This window comes from Poeciliopsis prolifica, unplaced genomic scaffold, assembly GCF_027474105.1.
Source record: "Poeciliopsis prolifica strain line A6 unplaced genomic scaffold, Auburn_PproV2 SCAFFOLD028, whole genome shotgun sequence".
Lineage (NCBI taxonomy): Eukaryota > Metazoa > Chordata > Actinopteri > Cyprinodontiformes > Poeciliidae > Poeciliopsis > Poeciliopsis prolifica.
Genome location: NW_026562403.1, coordinates 1,353,501 through 1,375,838, shown reverse-complemented (window position 1 = coordinate 1,375,838; position 22,338 = coordinate 1,353,501). Strand labels below are relative to the sequence as shown.

The following is a 22,338-nucleotide window of genomic DNA, read 5'->3' as shown; positions in this document are numbered from 1 at the left end:
GCAGTATATAAAATACTAGACATATACAAATACATACAATCCCCAAAAAGTAAAACCAGAGGTTTTCTACAACATGTTGAGATGTCTGTGACTCATTTATCCATCTGACCCTTCGACCTCTGTCTGTCATGGAGCACTGAAACTAAAACGTCGGCTGAAAGAAAGTTTTGACCTAAAGTATGCAGGTAGTTGTGTCAGTATATACAGTATAGAGAAGAACTATTTCATACAGTTTTTATGTTAGTATCATTTGGGATGTCAATCTGAAGAATACAAACTCCTGGGTAAAAACAAAAATTTTTCTTGCAGAATGTCTTTGATTTTCAGACTATAACATCCTATAGTATCTTCAAAGTTTTCTTAAATCTGCCCTGATAGAAATGCGCAATTGTTTTATGCAATCTTTAAATGACAATAGATTCGATTGGTTTCAATAAGCATGATTAGCATGACTTTTAACTATTTAGCACCAAGTACTATATATATATATATATATATATATATATATATATATATATATATATATATATATATATATATATATATATATATATATATATATAAAATCGTAATTTTCTCAGGCCATATTTGACCAAGAACCTGGCTAGTAAAACCCAATTAGTGTTTTTTGTTTGTTTTTGCCATTTCAGCTATTTTTGATGCAAAACATGCAACACAACATTTTAAATGCAGTAGAGAGATTGATGTACAACATAAATGTTTAAATGATCTGTGTAAGCATTCACACTCAGAAAATATGATAAGGACACAAAGAGTTATGGCTTTTAAAGACTGAGTTCATTTAATCTCATCGCTTTATACATTTGTGATTAAACTTTAATAGACAAATATAAATGCAGATAATGAAGGCCTTCCATCAGCACCCATAATGAGCAGTCTTAGCATACAATAATGTCCTTTTCAAAATACTAGATATCATTAAGTTACATGAAAGAAAATGCTGTTTATATACATAGAGACTGGATTACACACATTTGCAGGTGGACGCATGGTGAACACCCACGGTCAACGACATTACCTTAAATGAGCACAGAACCATTAACTTTTAGCTTTAGTTCTTTTTGCCATCAGCCTGAGGATTATACTGCGGCACCAAATGAAAGCTCCGTACGGCAGATTGATTATGGTCACAGATTATACCAATACACAGAACACTGAGAAGGCTTTACAGTCTGTAAGGTTTACACTAGCGCTGAAAAGACAGAATGTAATCATCATACATCCACACCGTTAAATTTGTGCTCTGGTCTTTCACATAAAGATTTTTGCCTATTCAAGGCAAAAAATAAAAGTCTCTTTCTTTGTTGCCCTTGCTATATATACTTCATGCTCCTGGTTTCTCTTCGCAATAATTCATTTTCAGTCTCTTGTTCTTGTATTGATGTTCACTTGTGTGTGTGTTTTTTTTTTTCCTTTTTAAGTGAAGAAATCTTAGCAACAACTTCAGTATCAGGGTTTTTATGAGACAGTCAATGAGTGGTCTTACCGGCATTCTCTACAAAGGTCCTTTAGAAAGCCTTTTGGGCAGACAATGCGTCACACAAACCTCAAACTCTCAGTTATAAAATGTTATTAATTTTCTCCCATCTTGTCCGCTTTTACAGATTTCATTCAGCATCAACTGTCACCAGCGATTTGGCCTTCTTATTAAGAGTCTCAGAAATGACACCTTTCCGGTTTTAGGATCAGCTTGTGGATGCATGACCTCTTTTTTTCCTCCTCCTGGCGGTTCTACAAGACAAGCTGAGCCAAAATCAGAGCCAAAGCCGGGCTGGGAAGCAGAGCCAAGATGTTGGCATGCAGACAGGGAGAGCGATCCTCTCCCAGGGCCAGGCCACCGTTCCTTTCTTTACTAATCTGTGCAGATAGGAAGACACAGAGAGGAGGAGAGATTTGAAAAGGTTAGACATGACTCAGACACTTGTTCTTTTTTTTTTTTTTCCTGTTTTCACAATTGATACGGGTATTAAGGATGTAGGATATAGGAGGAAAAAAGAAGAGATTCTGACTGAGAAGTTGTATTTATTAGTGGAAGATCGTACTTGCCAGTAACATCAATTTGATCAAACATATTAAAATTTTTGCCATGAAAGTCTTACGTGAAAGTATTTGCCCTCATACAAACATATTCTGGAGGAAACATGATCTTCCTCTCAGGGGCCAATCTATCAAATTACTCCAAGAGAATGTCGAGAGACAGAAAAATATTGTTCATCCTACGTTTTTAGCTCAGTGACAGTGATGACAAAATTTGCATGATCTTTTGGAAAGTTTTCTTTTTACTGAAAACAAACTTTTCTCAGGTTATCTTTGTCTGATAATAAAATTTTTCTGAGGATCTGAATCTTTTAAGTGTGACAATAAAGAAAAAAAAATCAGAAAAATATCTGTAAGGCGACAAAACTTTTTCACAGCATAGAATCTCTCAAGCTTCTGCTGCTTAGTATGATCCTTTCTCTTTTAAACAAATTGGCAACAAAGGAAAGCGTCTTGTGTGCATTTTTGTTTTTCAGTTCTTTTGGCTTGTGCCAGGAAGTCTCCATACAGTGTTCAAAGCTGTCATCACCAACTTTATTTACAATCAAAACATGCTACGGAGCCAAACTTACATTATAGGAGCCAGCAGCGGCTCAGAAATTTCAATATTTCATAAAGTCTACCTTACAGGATCTTGTAAATCCAAAAAAAAAGAAAAAAAGAAAAAATACTCTGAACACTGTTTTATTTGAAATCACAGCACTTTCTTCTTATGCGCAAGATATATATATATTTTTGTTATACAGGGTAGAAACTAGAAAAGGTAATTTATAACACTGTAATGGTTAAAGCAGAGAAAGGTTATAATGAGTTCAGATATTAAATTTCTTGGCCTCCAGAGTTTCCCTGTGCAACCCACACTGCAGTCGGCTCCATTATGTGTTGCTCCATGAAGCTGTTAACACTTGTAATCATCTTCCTCCCATTTTCAGGGATACTTGTAATATCAAACATTACCATTTGTCTTCAAGTTAAAGAAGTCCTGACGAATTTGTTGAGGCCCCATTTTCAGTCCAACAGAGCATTGCAGCAACACTTCATAAGGAACATGAAACCGTTTCTGCTCCCCTTATTTTCACCAAAGCATCCCTTGCAAAGATTATGCTGGTCCATCTCTCCACACACAGAAAGCTTCCACCCAGATGTTTCCACCCATCTCGCACCACAACAACATATCTCAGAAATGAGAAAGTGGTGAAATATTTTAAAGAGAAAAAGAAATAAAAAGCCCTATGACAAATACTTTTTGTCTATGACAGTAGCTGAGAAGAAGTAAAGAAAATATTCAGTTAATTTATTTCAGAAAATCTGTTATATAAAAAGGAACATATCTATTCATTACACAGATAATATATTCTAATAATTTATTTCAGTTAATGTTAATTACAACAAAAAGAAATCAAATTTTAAAGAAGATTTTACCATTTTATCATCTTTTGGAAATATCAACCAAATGTATGTCAATGTGCTGTACACTGTTAGTTGGTCAAGGTTGCTTTTGCATGAATTATCTTTGCACTGCCCAGGTTGAGTCAGCTGGTCTGCATTTTTGGCTCTGGTGTATTCTTTAACATAACCTCTTTAACATAACCCATAGATTTCTTGTTGGGTTTTAGTCAGGACTGTTTGCTGGCCAAACACAGTGATACCATTATTATTAAACCAGGTGATGGTACTGTTTGCAGTGTGATCAGATGTGAATAAGTTTGGACTTGAAAGAGCAGAGTGGACCAACGACTTCTGTTGCATTGGTACATCTAATCGTTTTGGAAACTTTCCAGCAGATCTGATGCTGTGCTTCTGCTACACTTTTCCTCAGAGATGTGGTAACTTGATTTTCCAAACATTGACTTGAAAAGGACTTTGGACCTCTGAGGAACAGCTCTGTCATAGACTGGTGCAGGAATGATTTAAAACTAGGAATTTGGTGACTTTTTAAACTCTAGCTGCGACCTTCAACCTGTGAATATCTATGAAAATCTTCAAAAGTATTTTCTTTACAATCCTCTTTGGCCTGCAGGTATATCCCTGTTGATTGTACATTTTCTCCCACCACACTTTCATTTAAGCTTTTATGCCATGAACAGCCAGCTTCTTTAGCAATGAATACTTTCAGCTCATCCTTCTTGTCAATGGTGGCAACATCAGATTGCTGACCAATGTCACGTGACTGTGTAGGTTACGACATGACCTTAACAGAACATTGCCATTAGAGATAATTTCTTGGTGAGAAAACGCCATAACATGCAAACATTTCTGAAGAGCCTGAATTTTGGATTTTCATTAGCCGTAAGCCATAATAATCTAAATTAACACAATTTATCCCTCTGCATGCAAGTAATTTGTGAGAACAGAAAAAAAGAATAGAAATAGCCTTCATTGTTCCACAATGGGCAAACTTTCTACAAGCTACATGAGTTTCACTACTGAAGTAAGATTACTGTTCTATTGTGCTCTAATTTATTGGAAATTCACTTTTGTTCATTTTAGAAATTTAGCACATGAAAAGAAAAACAAATATTTAATTATGGTAGGCCACTCTTTCATCCACTATTAATCCTCATTAATAGTTATAAATCACTTATAGCTAAAGAGTATTATAAAATGTTACCAAAGAGAAATGTATGCAGGGACAGCAATGGGTAACTTGACAATGCACCAAACACATCCTCAACTAAAAGCCAATTAATTAGCAGGGGCAGTGATGTGTGGCAGCAGCCTGTTGACATGAGTCCAGATCGCTGTCTGCAGCCAATATCCACACATCCATACAGAGGCCTGAGGGAAGGGTAACACACACCCATGTGAGCACGCACACACACACGTGCACATATTAACGGGTGACTGAACACGAGCAGGAGTTGCACGCAAACACTGTGATAGAACAAAGCCAGCTTCATGCACTCATTCGCTCATATTTCGTCAACCACAGAAAAAAAAGGCTTCCAAACATTCGAAAGTGCATGAACAAACTGCTCAGGTTGTATGCAATTTTTCATTGAACCAACTCATCCTGCTGAAATCAGTTTTTATTGTCAATCAGTTCATTTTCAAGTTTACAGTAAACAGGGCTTCATTTCCCAAGGCAAGTTATTGGGTAATCGAGTTATATAGCTGCTGTCCACGCTCTGTTCAGCAGAGCTTAAAATAAACAAAGGTTACAAGAGAAAGCAGATAGCTGCAGCTTCCCAGAGGTTCTGCAAGTATAAACTTCATTTCATCTGATTTTTAGACACAAGAATTCCTAAAAAAAAAAGAAAAAAAAATACATGCTAGTCTTTTTGTCTTAAAATTAATCTTAATGTGATTTCTTTAAAGATATACAGCTTCTTGGAAAAGCTATTGATTTCCATTGTCAGATCTCGATTCAATTTTGTTTGAGTGCAGTTTGTTTAAATAGCACCAATTCATAATAACGTTAACTTGTGGTACTTTACAAAACAAACAAAAGTTATTTCTCATTGCACAGAATAAACTTTTTATTGTCTGTATTGTTTTCATGGCAGTCCAGCTCATTCTCATGCAACACAATCAAGCAGTCTGCTTTGGGAATATATTATAATTCAATCTAAGTTATATGCAGAGGCGGAAATTAGCACTCGCTATGAGCCGATGTATGTTTATGAAGTGGCAGCAAAATTTGATCAACTCAGAAGCCACAGTGGCAGGTTTTCAATTTAAACTGAACAGAGTTCAATTTCTACAACTGAGCTGTAGGGGGCAACAGTGAGCCTGAGCTACAGCCTTCTCCTCCTCCTTGATATGATCTACTCAGGCAGGGATCAGCGCTGTGTCCAGGTCCGCTGCACTCAATTGAATTCAGATGAGAGCTACAGATCTGAACACAGCGCAGCACGCTAGCATAACACAACAAAAACAAAAAGTCATTTGTTTGGCACTCCTGCAAACTTCTACCTGTACAAAGTTCCTCAGCAAAGACAGTCTTTTGTTGTCATTTTTGATAAAAATGATACAGCTTTGCACCTTTGCAATCCAGAGTTGTTGACGGCAGATATCAATCAATAAAAATCATTCTTGTCATTATTATTAGCGCTTAATAAAAACAATAAAATACAAAATTTTATTTTCATTTTGTTTTATAGAACTCTTGTTAACGTTCCCATGAAGGCAGGACTTTCTTTTTTTTTTATAAGTTTGTAAATGTTAAATTAATAAATTAATCCCAATGAAATTATTTTTTCCATTAAATTGTTAAACATGATTCATTAATTACCTAACTAACTGTAGAAACATTTTTGCTTGAAACAAGGCAGCCAATTCAGATTGTAAAATATGGAATTCAGGAAAATACAAAGGCATTTGAGAGAAATTAATAAATTCACAAGGATCTACAGTACACATGCTTAGCATAGCATGTTATTCAGTTTTCTTAACAGTGTAGTTCTTTCTATATTCAAGAGTAGATTACTGCAGATTTTTCAGTGAACAAACTTCTTTCTTGTGTAGCCAATGCAGAATTTGTGGTTTTGAGTGCCTGGTAAGGAGCCAACTTTGCAGCAATCCCTCATTCTGAGCAATCATGTGGTAGAATATTTTCTCTTTAGTATATCTGACTTATATAGCATAACTGACAGAAAAGGCACAATGTCTTACACATGTACAAAGCAGACATAGCCTACTGTTCCTTACTCCAGACAGTAATAGTGTCCATTTTTTCCCAACCATCTCATCTTTCTTCAAACATATGCAAACAACATATCAGTGTTTCCCTGCCATTCATATCTTCTTGTATCTCTCATGCAGAACATAAAACATTTCCCAAAGCCTTGTTTGAGGCTGTCTTTATTTTCCTTCTTTTTACTTACTTTATACCAAACCAAACTCTAGCTTTTATGTGGGATGTCTGACCTTGGCAAAGTCCTTTTGCTAACCCAACTTACAGTTAAAAGACAGAAGGAAAACAAAGGTCTTACTCAGACCTTACAAAAGAGGAGCCAGTTTCTATGGCATCCAGTAAAGCTGAATAAAATTTTCTTAGAAATAAAGCATATTTCTTGTGAAGCTTCTGCATGGGATTTTACAGTCCTAGTTAAATGATAAATGCAGTGCATTTTTATAACGCTAGATCAAGTCTGAGTACTCCAAAGCACTTTACTGTGTAATCAGTCACTCACCCATTCAAACACACATTAATTGACCCATCAATTATCGGACAAATCCCTATCTGTCAATTCTCCAAGATAGTTTAACCATGTTGAAGTTTGCTGAGAGGCCGGGTACAGATCAGGAGTTTAAGGGTTTCACTTATGATATATTTTATAGTGCTAAGCAAAGTCAATAGTAATTTCTCGAGTGGTCAAGTGTCTGTTATACACATGAAAAAAAAGGAAAAGTTAAAACCCTTCAATAAAACACTGGAACAAGAAATAGGCTCTATGGTAAAGTATGCTTCTACAACTTTAAACTTCTCGGTAGAGTTATTGTTTCGTTTATATGAATGAAGAAATTATGACATTTAAAAACCTTAAAGTGAACTCTGTCCAGCGGGGAAAAGAAGCTTAGTCATGCATGCTGGAAATCAATCGAAGCTCATTTGGAAGCACCCTTAAAATACTCAAAGGACTGCGCTTCAGCCCACATGTTTACTTTCTAAATGCTAAAGCCAACAACAACTGACACTGACATTTGAATAATTATGCAACTATATTGGCTGAAGATATTGTAAAGCATATAAAGGAGCCAAATGAGTGACATGGACAGCCCCAGGCTGCAGATTAGCATATACTCTGCAAAAAAATGATAAAGTCTATCCATCCATCAAACATCTGGCATGCACTTTTACCCATATCATTTGTTGTTATGTACACATGCAGATGCCTTGTGTTACCACATTGTGCTTGCTGGTCGGTGTGAGATTTACAGCTTTGGACAGGCTTTCTTTTGCCAAGAAAGCTCATACCATAACAACACTCCCCCAATTTATCTGCCATGGAAGTTTGACAGGTTTTAATTGCCAGCCACAGTTGTCTAAGAATACAGGGCTGCCCAAAATGTCCCTAACAGCTCCCTCTCTAATTATAAACTTCCTGCTTGAGTAATCACATGTCTTATTGTTTCCTAATTACCATTTTTACAATAAATTAAACACCATGCCGCAGTGAGACAGGCACTGAGCAGTGCATCAATACTGACACACACAAACCTTTCCAGAAAGCGCCATCCATTCTCACTCTTCCACCTTGTCTCCAGTACATATCCCCCCAACATGTTGTTGTTATCGGAGGTGCTTGTTCATTAATTCTCCTCTTTGCAATGTTTTTAAGGTTTTAATTTGCTGTTGTTCCAACTATGAGGGTTTGCGTATTAAGCACAACAATAAGTGCCTCAGGTGAAGCGTGACCATTTAATGACTACGATGTGATATGTCTTAATGGGAGTCAGTCATTCAACAAACAAATCTGCATTAATAAACACTTTACACTGCTTGGATTTAAATCTGTAGCAGTCACTGAAAAACAAAACGAATGACACGAACAATAACAACAGCGGCAGAATGCTTTACAAAGCATTGTTTTATGATACGCTTTCTAATTCTGCCAAATTGGGTAAGAGGGTCTCCTGCAAAGGTGAGCTGGGTCATTAGTCACCTGCATTGCACATCTATAATACATCTGTAAAATGCAACTATATTTCATTGGGAGAAATAAGCAAATCTGAGAGCCAGCTCCTCTTGGCTTGAACGTGTAGGGTGAAATATTTCTTTCCCATTTAAGAGAATGGGAAAGAAATACAAAGTGAGAGAAAAAGGGAATCTGCCACAGACAGTATGCTGCTGTCATCCTCACATTTATTTGAAGAGGGAAATGAAGCACGGTTCTATTTAAAAGACAAACATTTATTCATTTATGAAGTATTGCAACATTTGTTTTTTCTTTTTCAGATAGGCCAGAGAACCCAGTTTAAGTGGAGTTGATGGAAGTCTTCAAAGTAGATGGAATTAAACAGACGGCGGGCCCTGGGCCACTACTTTAGAGCCTATAATCCAGATTAAATCCTGCATCGTTCAGTTCTTTTTTAACTTTCTATTCTTTGGGATAAAATATGATATTTCAATTGGATGTCATCATCCTGGTTCAAGCCAAATGATCTTATTATGAAATGCCTTTTAAAATGCTGATTGCTTCAGTAGATGTCAAGATTCTAATGTGAATTGTGCTTTATGTTGAGTTCTTGAGTTGTATAATCATGCAGAAGACCCTGTTAGGGTTTCCTTACAACACAGCAGCAAACCATAGTTTTTTTTAATATAGCACTTTAAAGAAACATCAAAGCTGCCCAAAGTGTTGTGAAGCTTAGCATAAAAGACACCTCCAAGAGACTAGAAAGAGAACAAACACAGACTATCTACAAAAGGTAATGAGAAGAATATGAAACAAGTAAAACCAAAAGAACAAAAGATAATAGAAATATTGGTCACTGGCATTTTCTCAAATTCTTTAGAAGCAGTGAGAGTAAAAGTGTGTTTTTAATGGAGATTTAAATTCAACAGGTCAATTCATCTCTGAGTTTGCATCTGCTAACCTGACATGTAGGAATGAGATCAGATACTGTAAAACGGCCCAACGTTGTTAGGGTATTTAAAAACAAACAAAAAATGACAACTATAAAGACAAAAGTTGATTTGAAGTTAACTTAAAGTGATCAGCCTGATGGCTCCATATTGGCACATATGTATTTATTTACTCAGAATGATAGCTCAAATCCACAATAACCCAAACCTATGTGTGCGATTTTCTTGACACTCTGATCCCCCTTTCAAAAAAAAAAAGAAGAGAAAAATGTACTGTGCCAACACACTATCGGGTAGGAAGAAAAGAGACTCACTCATGCCTCTCGCTCTCTGCTTTTACAGTCGACTCAGTATCAGATATTCACATACATGAGGTTGTGGTATGTTATCGTGTTGCATTTAATTTTTCTGCTGTCACCAGCCGCTCCCTGTAAATGCAGGAAACTCAGAAAATGCAGCTTGTGTTTTCAATGCATAGGTAACTGACTATAACCTCATGGTATTTATGCACTAAAACAAAACAAAAAAAAAATTTGTTTTCTGAGTTCCTGGCAACCACATGTGGAGATCAGGGAGAGGACAGAAAACACACACGATAACTACAAGTACACGCACACATGCAGTGTATGTGAAGCTGCATTAAATTTTCTCCAGTTCTAACATGTTTTCTGTTCTTGACTATACATACCTATATTAAGTAGAAAAATGGAAAAAAAAAATTATTCTCTTGTCTTTCTCTCAATCTCTGCCTCTGCTTTTAAGGAGGACTCAGTCCCAGGAACAAGAAAGCTGCAACAAGAATTGCAGAAACTTTACCTACATAGAGTCACAAATTGACCTGCTCAAATGCAGTGACAATGATCACTAGACCTGCAAAGGTTACTAACACAGACAGAAAGATGATGAAAAGCTGAAAATGGAACCGAGGGACTAGTAAAAATATGAAGCAGTTTTTTTCTTTTACAACTTTTTCTGTTTTTGCATGAATAGCCAGATGAGAGCATCCAAAACTTGAGAGATCACAGAAAGACAAAATTCACTTTTGGTTTTATAATTCAGTGATGGACATTTGAAATGCAGTCATTGTTTATTCTGGACATGTACAAGCAAGTTAAGCACCAGGGACAATGACTTCACTCAGCTCAGGACATTTGTGTTCCAACATTGGCGACTGATATGCTAACATGTTTTCATTCCAGTCATTTAATTTGATTAGGAACTTTTTATTCTATCCCCCTCTATTTTTGATTCTACATTTCATTTGTTTTCATATAATTTGTGAATGTGTGTCTGTCATATTTGCCAAAGACCAGTCAGTGTTGTGGGATGTTTTATGTATGGGACGTTTTGCTCCTTATGCCGATTTAAGTCCCATTCTGGCTCGGAGATCAAATGCAGTCTAAGCAGAAAAACATGCTAATTGTCCCATCACAGACTAAGATAATGCTTCATTTTATCCTCAAAACAAAAACTAATCAAGAAGTAAATTTGTTTTCAATGACATCATTCCGTTCTACCCTAAGAAACAGTGACACCAATATTAGCAATGTATCTTTAACTTATTTCTGTTAGATTTTACAGCTGTGTTCTTTGCTCACATTAGCAAGCCTATGCAAAGTGATAAATAAAAATCATAATGAATTTTCCAAATATAAACATATGACAGAAAAGGAATTTTCAACTCACTACATATTTAAGTCTGGGTCACATATTAATATGAGTCTCCAAGGGTCAGCTGCTCAGTCTTTCCAGCTTTTTGGCTGATACACACCCTCCTGTGTCCTGACGACACCATTATTTTCCTCCTCGTTGATATCCCGGTGTGTCTCCGAAATAAATCCTTGAAGTATCCTGGCTGTTGTTTACCTCATTACTTACTTTATTTTAGCAGAAAGTTATTAAGCAGCCATATGGACAGTCAAGCTCTCTATGCTGTCCCCAGGTACAAACCTTTGATCAAAATTTAGGTTCATGAGTTTCTCTCTCAAATGTTTAACATATTTTCCCTAAAACCAGCACACTAATCGTTTAGCTTGCAATGCACAAAATATCAAAGGAGGTTTCCAGAGTCACGGCCTTTGATAAGCGCTCTTACTCTGCCAAGCATCACAAGGCCATGACAGTGCAACGACAATGTTTGACATGTCTGATGTTCTTCTGAAAAGCTGTGCTACTTTGAGATCAAATGCAGCGGAAAAAGTTCTACCTGTGTCACATCATTCCAAAGAATATGGTTTATTTATTTTTTGCCTTTAGTGAATTTAATCAGAATTTGAAATCGGCTTTCCGTCTTTACTCAGAAAATCTTTAGTACTAACAAATTTGTTGATGAATTGAAACCTTTAAGATTAGTGTTGAGAAAAAGCACATGAATGTGGACAAATACTTTTTATTAGCACTGTATACTATAGCAGTCATTGTAAGATACTTACTGCAGGGGAAGAGGAAGGGTTAGGGTTAGGATTTTCTGGGATGCTGTCCATCCATTCGTTCATTGCTTTTGATGTTACTGAGGGCTCAGAGACAGTCATATTTTTGATCGCTGTGTCGTCCATCCCATATGCCTGAATGGCATTTCCTGCAGGGACAGAGAACAAAGTAATTTGTTTCGGACTTCCATCTCAGCAAGAAGCCCAGTAGCAGACGGACAGTTTTAAGTCATCTTCTTGGTCCCCTGCCCAGTGGTTTTCATCCCAGGGAAGGAGGCAGGGCAGAAGAACAGTAGGAAAAGGAAAGAGTACAAAATGAGGAGAAAAAGTTTCAGATTATTATTTTTGTGCTTGTCAGGTGTGTGTCAAACTACTGACATCAGAGAAGAGCTTTTAAAAACCTTTATGTGGAAGATGATTTAAAATTGTACTGGCTACACAAAACACAAATATGAACTTATGGATAATAATGTTGGAATTATTTCCACAGCCTTGAATGTTTGTCCGGTCTATTTAGCAAGTAATGATCCTTCTATTATAGCTTCCTGTGGAGACAAATTGACACTTTTATCGAACATAGACAACTATGGCTCATGGTTTCTGATCACTACAAAATTGCTTTTATGTAACAGCTGCTCCGCAAACCGCAACAGCGCAAGAAAAGAGAAGATCCCCACATTTAAGATGATGAACTGGTTTTTTTTCCTCGCACAGAAGCGGAAACTGAATTCACAGAAAGCTTCAAATCAGTCGGCAGAGGATGGCATAGTGATACAAACATTTTAGTATCTAAGCTGAAAGACTTACTGAACATGTGTGTAATTGTGCAAGTATCAATCAATCAATCAAATCAAATTTTATTTGTATAGCACATTTCAGCAGCAAGGCATTTCAAAGTGTTTTACATCATAAACACAAAAACACAAAGTCATGCAACATAGAATGAACAATACATTGTTACGTATTACATTTCAAATACAATTCTAAACAGGTGTGTTTTTAGTTGAGATTTAAAGGAAGTCAGGGTTTCCGCTGTTTTACAGTTTTCTGGAAGTTTATTCCAAATTTTTGGTGTATAGATGCTGAAAGCTGCTTCTCCTCTCTTGGTTCTGGTTCTGGGGATGCAGAGCAGAACCAGAAGACCTGAAAGGTCTGGAAGGTTGATACAACAACAACAGATTTTAAAATACAACAGAACAGTATTTTAAAATCTATTCTTTGAGCTACAGGGAGCCAGTGGAGGGACTTTAAAACTGGTGTTATGTCTCTATCTTCCCAGTTCTAGTGAGAACACGAGCAGCAGCGTTCATGATCAGCTGCAGCTCTTTGATTGATTTGTTGGACAGGCCTCTGAAGACGCTGTTACAATAATCAGTGCGACTAAAGATAAACGCATGGATGAGTTTCTCTAGATCTGGCTGAGACATTTGTCCTCTAATCCTGGAGATGTTCTTCAGGTGATAGAAGGCCGACTTTGTAATCGTTCAAGTCCGACTCCATCACTACTCCCAGGTTTCAGGCCTTATCGCTAGTTTTTAGTTGTAATAACTGAAGCTGTGCATTGACTCTAGATCGTTCCTCTTTAGGTCCAAAAATAATGACTTCAGTTTTGTTTTTGTTCAGCTGGAGAAAGTTTTGGCACATCCACACATTTATCTGTTCTAAACATGATTGGATGGGTTCAGAGTCACCTGGTGACATCGTAATGTAGAGCTGTGTGTCATCCGCATAGTTGTGATAGCCAATATTATTTCCTGTTATAACCTGAGCTAGTGGGAGAATATAAATACCTAGGATTGAACCTTGGGGTACCCCACATGTGACCTTTGACCTCTTTGACAAGAAGTTTCCAATTGAAACAAAGAAATCCCTGTTCTTTATGTAAGACTCAAACCAGTCGAGCACCGAACCGGAGAGTCCAAACCAACTCTCCAGTCGATTCAATAATATGTCGTGGTCGACAGTGTCAAAAGCTGCACCGAGGTCCAACAAAACCAGCACTGTGGTTGATTATATGGATATCATTGAATACTTTTCCAATTGAAAAGTGAGAGCAGTCTCCGTGCTGAGTTGAGCAAGAAAACCAGATTGGAAAGAGTCAAATCAGTTGGTCATCACGAGGAAACTATTTAATTGTTTACACACAGTTTTTTCAATAACTTTGCTGATGAATGGGAGGTTTGAGATCGGCCTGTAATTCTGCAGTCGTGACTGCCGAGTTTATATGAGTAAGTCTGTAAAATTGCGATACATCCTTGTACAGTCAGCTTCTCCAGCTAGATGCAGTACCATGGGACTGGGTACCTTTCCATTGTTCATCCTTTTAAAATACAAAGCCTTTTGCTTTTTTCACAGCCAGAAAGAAGGCAAAGCACAAAATTACTTGGAAACCACTTTTTTTATAAGGCCATTGTGCAAAAATAATTTTGAATAGACTTATGTCGCCAATCAAATTCAAAACATCTCCAAACAAGGAGAAATTGCTTTTGATTCTAGATAGCAGGGTAATGCATATTAACTATCAAATGATCACATAGGCCTAAAAGTCCTGATCTCATAGGCTTGTATATGAATTTGCCTGCAAACTGACACTTATTGTATCTTCTAAAATATGTCACAGTTACAATATTCACACCGCTGTCACATTCATCACATAAATAGTGATATATGCCCACACATTTTATTGGGACTGTATGTGATAAAGCAACAGGTTTTTACAAAGACAAATCTGAAAAGTTTATACATATATTAAGGCCAGAATCACAAACGGTCTTCAAAGTTTCCTTCAAAGTCACACTTTGTGGATGTGCAAAGCTGTCAGAGACATACCTCAAGACCTGCAGTGGCCATTGCAGCAAAGGGAAATTCTGTAATATATTCATTTGAGTAAATTGATAAATGTTTTTTTATTTCTTCAAAATGTGAACTACTTTGTATTAGTTTATCCCAGCTTATTTGTAGTTTGTGGTCATTATGTAAGAAAATGTGGGATTTTTAAAATGGCATAATAATTTTACAAGGAACAACAAAACATACAAAAAAATAAAACATTTTTTTTTTTGTGCTTTGTTTTTAAGAGCTACTGGAAAAATCAAAGCTTGACAAGAAGAGAACCAACAAAGCCAAGCATGCTCAAAGCAAACAAAGAGTTGTGTGAAAACTGAAAGGTGTGGTGTCACATGTGTTTTCCAGGATGCATTAAAGCTAACTCTGTCCGCAGAGATTCTTTAAGAAGGAACGATGAAGTCATAAATCAAAGTGGCTAGATGGCGGTCTCCCATCCTCTACATACTTTTTGGAACCTAAGCTGTGAAGCTTGTTGTGATTGCTGTTCAATTCCTTAATGATTCTGGACAAGATTTCCTTTCATTCTGGTCATTGTCCTGTCTGCAGACATAGAAGCAAAGAGATAAGAGATTGGAGAACAAGAAAAAGAAGAATTAAAGACAGAGTGAATCAGTATTTGGTCTCCACACTGATTTCTTTCTTTCCTCAGGCTCAGATAAAAATGCGAAAAGGTAAAACATTTTATAATTATTTCAAACTGAGTAATTAGTTGCCATCTATAAGTAAAAATATGGATATAGAACAAAATCTTGGCAGATAAAATTGTTTTGTAATGCAGGCATGTTTTGACAACTCCAATATTAGCAAAAATGTATTTTTTAATTGTCTATCACACAAATAAACCACAAAATGTAAATAATGTACCTTGAGCTGTTGCATTTGGTTTTATTTGATTGAAAAAGAAGACTGTGGAAGCTATGACTACAAAATCCTCCAACTCTAGAAGAATAATTGATCTGTTCAGGGTCGCATGAGGAGAAGCTGGAGCCTATCCCAGCCGTCATCAGGCCAGAAGAAAGATACACTCTCGATAACTGCCAGTTCATTAGTGCTGCAGTCAGCTAACAAGCACCAATTAACACATGGTGGACACAGGAAAGACTGAAAAGAAAACATAGTAAAAATATCCAATCTCCACATCGACTGTAATACAATACCAAAGAGAGAGTCAGTTTAACAGAGTGAGCAACTCTCTAAGAAATCTATGAAAAGGATGGTCAAAGTTTTGCCTTATGGCTACAGAGATCTGCCATAGAGCTCAGGAGGACTCCTACTTTACATTCAGATTTAAATTATCTTAAACTAAGTTAAAAATATTAACTAGGATGTAATTATTCAAAAATCATGCAATGTGATTTTTCAGAATTATCTTTTAGATTGTGTCTCTCACCGTTCATGTGTACCTGCAAGGAAAATTACAGACTGTATGCAAACATACATAAACTGTTCAGAAAAATAGTGCATCACAATTAGCACAAAGAAAAAAAGACAAGACTTTATTTCAGTAAAAAAAAAATTATTTGCTTACATAACATGTGTTTTTCAACATTTGCTCATAGTATGCATGGCAAGTACGGGAACTTAAGAAGACGCTCTTGTAGTCTTCCAAAGTCAGTATATGATTTGAAGTGACCTGTTCATAATTCAAACTTTTAAATACTTGCACTGTTCAAACCTGAGATTATTTCCTTAAAACAGAATTTATGTCTCTGAACACCAAAAATGAAGAACATAAATGCTAATTTACTTATAGTTTCTTTGGTATTGGCATGTAATTGACAGCTGAAGAAAAGGGCTATTTCAAGTAGCTTGACTTTTTTTTTCTAATTCAATATTTCATATTAAATATTCAAACAGACTATCTGAAACTAACCTTACATACTTCTGTACCAAAGAGGGTTTCATAAAAACAAACTGAACTATGAAAATGCTACTTGGTAAATCACAACTACTCTCTGCATTAGGATTATTTCCTTCTACAAACCTGCAAAACTAAGAGCAGCATCTTCAATTTGATCCTCATCAGCATTATTTAAGTTATTTCATACTTGTTTCCTTCCATTAAAGTTCATACGTTCTATAATTCTTTTGAGTGCTGATTGAGCCCAAGGAAGTAATTTGATTTATTTTTTTTCTCTTCTGGGATGGTCAAGGATAAAAAGGCGGTGATCATTAGATAAATGTAATAACGCCTCTGGTCTGAGCGTGGTTTAATGAGATTTAAGGATGTTAAATTAACAGCATGGTAGAAATTACCTGCAGAGAGCCCACACTGAATATGCAAGTGCATCTCTTTGTGAAGGAAATAGAAAGAGACAGTTAAAAAGACGCTTAAAAATAACAGCTTCATCAAAACAACCGTTATTTCGAGTAAATTAAGAAACTCTAGAGCCAAACAAGATAAGAGCGTCAACTCTATGATGTGACCTTCAACGAGTGTGACCTCTTTTGTAGACAAAGAAAGGTTAAACAAGTCTAAGGTGTTCCAGAGAATGAGAATGGCAAGACATGAAAAATAAAGTCACTATGCTGTCTTCATCTTTAATGGATACCATTATGGCATCATCTGAAAATTGAAGAGCCCCCTCTTCTCTTTATAATGGCACCTCCTGGTAGGTGGGGTTCATTGGCACCAAGCAAAAATACTAGCCTTAAAATCAGAAAACGGGAAAGCAAAAGGATTTTATAGTTTTGAGAATGACCGAATGGTGATGGCTGGGCAATTGGGTTACAGCGTCTCAAAAACTGAAACTGCGTGAAAGTGTTTGTGGCCTGCTAATGGTTAGTGTCTGTCAAAAGTGGTTCCTGGTTATGTGTGTAAAAATATAAGCAAATGAAGAAGGTTTAAATGAAATGAAGACTTGTCACATCTTTAAAGTCTTCATGCTCCCTTTAATGGGTTTCTTTCCTAAACAGTGTGTGTATATTAGTACCAAGGGTGTGAAAATGACAGTGTTGAAGTCATCACTTAAGTGGAAAAGCATTTGAAGCATTATTAGGGATGACTTTGATTTCCGTCCATTAAAATTGGTAGTTCATAAACAATACTATGGATTGGTGGATCAGAGCAGCAGTACGTCTCTGGAGTTCTGATTGGGTCAGGCAATCCATGATACCCTGAAGCACATCTATTAAACTGACTGAAGAGCTGAGTCTAAAATCTAAATAACACCTGCAATTAGCTGTTTTGAGGGAAAAAAAAAAAACAAAAAAAACCAACCACTTCAAAAAGATACAAGTGCTTACTTGTAGCTTGCTTACTTTGACAAAACTGAAAAAAAAAAAAAATCCAGCAATTGCTTGGCTGCATGTTCAAGTCAGCTAAATCTATAGGATTGTGTGACTACTGGTGGGACACAAAACAGCTTTAGGCAGTATCTGAGCTTGACTTCCTTTGACTTTTCTGTTTATTTATATCAAGGATTGTAACCTTACAAAAACCCAGAAATAATTATAACTCTTCTTTTTGCCTGTGAACAGAATCTGAAGGTATGGGTAAAATTATTATTATTATTTTTGCATTAAGATTGATTGTTATGGCTTGCAGGTTGATAAAAGCTTGATACGTTTTGTAGTCAGTTTGTGTTTTTTCGTAAGAATATATTCCTCGTGAAAATTTAAGTTGTGTTCCCTTCGATTGCAGAGACGAGATGCTGCATTTTGTGTTATTTTTCAAGACGCCTCCTCAGCTCCCGGCTCTCATCCCTCAGCCTGCACACTCAGCTAAAACGGTAACCCAGCAATCTATTGAAATGGTCTGAAAGCATTATCCACACAATAGAACATGTTAAAGGCAACAGTGTCCTGATAGGGCTGATGACACAAATCACTGTGCCATAACAAGGAAGGTGTGAAAAAGGCACAGGGATATTTGAAAATAACCCCTCTGTTCTGCTCCCCCTTGTGTTTGTAGATGTACAGATGATTTGTATTTTACTACTGCTATTTCTTTTCATTCCCTTTTTTTATGACGACATTCTTCCAACAAGGATGAGCTCTTTTAGATTAAAATGTGAAGATGACATGCAAATGGCTTCTTTTCTATCAAAGCCTGGGTCGATTTTGCCCACAGGAGGATCAGAAGTGAGGAAAAATAGTTGCCTCTAATAAAACGAAGAGTGTTTTAGTCTAACTTATTCATTGGCTAAATGGTGTTCATGGGAAAGTTGAATCAAACTGTGCTGCATGTTTTTATGTTTTTATTAGACCTGTGTGCAAAAATTTACGAATGGATTCACTCAGGCATATTCATTTACATAGTCTAATCCTGCTGGCTTGATTTCGTTAATTGTCCAATAAAATAATGATTTTATTGGAATAATGAATTATTTTAAATCTAAAACAAAAATGACTTGGTTTTGGGGCCTGGTTTTTCTTTAAAGTTTTACTTGTAATTAACATCACAACCCTCAAAATACAAATTGTAAAGCTGACACATAATGCATAACTGAGTCATATGGAAACAGAGAAAAAGCAAGCTAACATTAGCCTAGCATTTCAGGAAACTACGCAAAGATTCTCAGCAGCCTGGGACAAAAATACCAAAGACTTGTTCAGTTATTTTTATTTTAGGTGAAATATTATGAGCACTTTTATGGGGGAATTTTTCCTCCATAATCCATAAAAACACATATTCAGTCTGAAAGCAGGATTTTGTGCCTTTGTTCTCAAAACGTTTAATACTTTTGCTTACATTTTTATTTTGAAAGCAGGACTTCATGTTTCTTCTCAAAACAGGTAATGCGTGTACTCAAAACTTCTACATGAATTATAAAAACCCTTATGGTGGACTATCTTGCCCCTGACACCTGTGATGTTCCATGACTCCTCCATTTGCAATATTTGCAAACACTACATCTTGCAAAGGAGCTCAGCAAAAGGAAACAGCAGAAGTTGACATGAAACCATTAAAGTTGCATTAGATTGAAGCTCATAGCTCCTGCAGCTTCGACATGTTTGCAAGAGTAACTACTGCTTCACACACTTTTGCTCTCATCAATTTTACATGAATACGGTGAACCCGATCGGTAGCGAATTACATCTCACAGATATGCAGAGTGTGCATGTCAGGGTGGCTTACTTAGGCATGTGTTGTCAGTGAAGTACCGCAGGAAGTTCACGCACGTCTCTTCTTGGTTTCCACTTCCTATGCAGTTACACCATGGAGAGATGGTCCAGTTGGTGTAGCTGTTGTCAACATAGTTGGGGGTCATTTCCGTCCCTGCATCGGGGCAACCACATATAAACAAACACGTGCCGGCATGAGAATAGTGGTGGGTCACTAATGGACAATAATGGACTACATTTATTCCAAGTAATATGTAAAATGGGACACAAAATATTAGTCAGAGGAATGTATTTGCATTGTTGGAGTTTATAGGAAATGTTCTGCAGTGCTTGATTTAGATGTAAAGAGGCCATTATGGTATAAATGTTTTGCAAAGCAGTTGCTCCAGGAAGTGTATGCCCTGTTAGAATCCTGCACTCCTCCTACAAACATTTTACTTTTCAAATGTCTCTTTTTGAGTCAATGCTTTCAGCAGGAGTCATAAGCATTAGATGCACTTTCTGCAATATTTTATAGAAAAAGTCTTTGTAGCCCCTGTAATATCACATATAGATGTTGTTGATTAGAATGAGAAAATATTTTGTCACAAGTCACCTGTTTATTCCCCGTATTTTTCTCAGCATCTTTTGTGCGATCTATACACATACACAATGCCATGCATTATTTGCACAGCATTTATTATCCTCAAACAGATGGTCGTGGAGTGTTTTAATTAAGTAAACACTTTCTGCCTGCCTTTGCTTTCTAATTTACTTCTGGTACTCAACTAATGTCCAGAGTGCTGGCGGAGATATCAAACCAGGAGGGAAAAATGTGGTATCTGGTTCCTCTGGCTGTTTGATGTGATAAAGGAAAATGACCATACCATATTGTTTTTTTCAGAGTTTTATAACAATGCTTTGCTTAATCATAAACACCACCTTGAAAAACATTCATAACCTCAAACTTTTTTACCTTTGTAAACTTTCTACTACTAACTAAAGCACAGTTGTTAGGATTTTATGTGACAGATATAAATGTAAAACATATTCCTTTTTAATTCTGATTTTAGATTTTATTTTTTATATTTATATTTACTTGTAGAAAGCGAACCTGTGTAGAAGGAAATCAAAGCCACAGCATGACGCTGCATCAGCGTCAATTTCCGAATACATTGACCTTGACATATGTTTTAGAATGTATTTGTGAAACACTTACAAAACTACGCATTATTTTCCTGCCATGTTACAATGATGTTACAATGATGTACTGCTTAAATAAAGTCTAATTAAAACAGATGAAAATGTGAAAAAGTTCAAAGGCCATAAATACTTCTGATGCTTTTCTTAGATCTTCAATCAGACCTTTACTTGCACTAGTATATTCTGAAACAACCGCGCCTCTCGTAGCCATACTCACTCACCAATGAGCCTTGCAAGAGAGTTCAGACAGGCTTGGTGATTGTCTTGGTTGGGGCAGGTTCCCACAGTGCTTGGAGTCATCCAGCAGTTTGCTATGTAGTCAGCTAGTCTGGACCTACAGAGAGAGAAACAGTAGCAGGAGCTTGAGTGCCTGGGAGAGACACACACACAAACATCCAACACTGAATTGAAACGTTGGCACCTTTTTCACTAAAGAGCAGCTGCCACTTATGACTAGTAAAATGATAAGTAACATCTGTTTTCTGGTCAACAGGTTCTCTAAATAGCAACCACTTTTCACCGATGCATGACTTCCAGCAAACTGCCAGCTATCTCCATGTCTTTCTGTTGCAACCTCACTGGTAGTACACTCATCTTCAGGTGACTTTATTAAGATTTGGAGGCAAATTTGCACTGTAGGAAGAAAGTACATAGAGCTTCAGACCCCAATTGTAAAACAATGAAACATAGTGCAAAGAAATGCAATCATAATAGTCATGTGATAGAAAAAAATAGACAGAACATCAGTAATTCATGTACAAGATAATTATCAAAAGTACATGTACCGGTTAAAATGATCAATTTCTGGATATTGTGGTATTTATTTCCTCTGTTTTCATACTGCTGGGTTCTGCACTTTGGGAGAAGAAACTTCTGTCTGAAGCAAGAGACTAAAACTCCACCTGCACAACAGTGGGAGTCATTTCACAAAACAGAGCCAGCTACCCCATGTGTTTACTTCATGAACAGGGGTGATAGACACAGTTGAGACTCACCAAAACGCCGACCACACCAACTCTCAACTGTCTCTCAAAATTCACTCTCACCACCAGGCGAAGGAACAGTGAAGAAATAAGTTGTGCTTCAATGTGTTTGTGATAAGAGTGTTAAGCCTGTGTGGGCCCCCAGGGTGGCATTGCTAATCCACTTAGCTAGGTGTAGGGGTAAAAATATATGCAAAGTTTCCCTGCCTGTGCTGGTTACATCACAGCTGCTCACAATTAG

General features: G+C 36.7%; 1 protein-coding gene across 1 annotated transcript in view; it reads right to left on the bottom strand.

Annotated features, from left to right (window-relative positions):
- Positions 1 to 776: 776 nt before the first annotated feature.
- The window catches only part of LOC129372094 (GDNF family receptor alpha-2-like), a 66,918-nt gene continuing 45,356 nt past the window's right edge, over positions 777 to 22,338 (bottom strand). Inside the window, exons 5-8 of the mRNA XM_055049122.1 lie at positions 21,336 to 21,448; positions 19,946 to 20,086; positions 12,022 to 12,167; positions 777 to 1,878 (exon numbers count right to left, since the gene is read on the bottom strand). Of these exons, the coding sequence (XP_054905097.1) occupies positions 1,753 to 1,878; positions 12,022 to 12,167; positions 19,946 to 20,086; positions 21,336 to 21,448 (526 nt within the window). The 3' untranslated portion in view covers positions 777 to 1,752. The remainder of the gene's footprint in view (positions 1,879 to 12,021; positions 12,168 to 19,945; positions 20,087 to 21,335; positions 21,449 to 22,338) is intronic.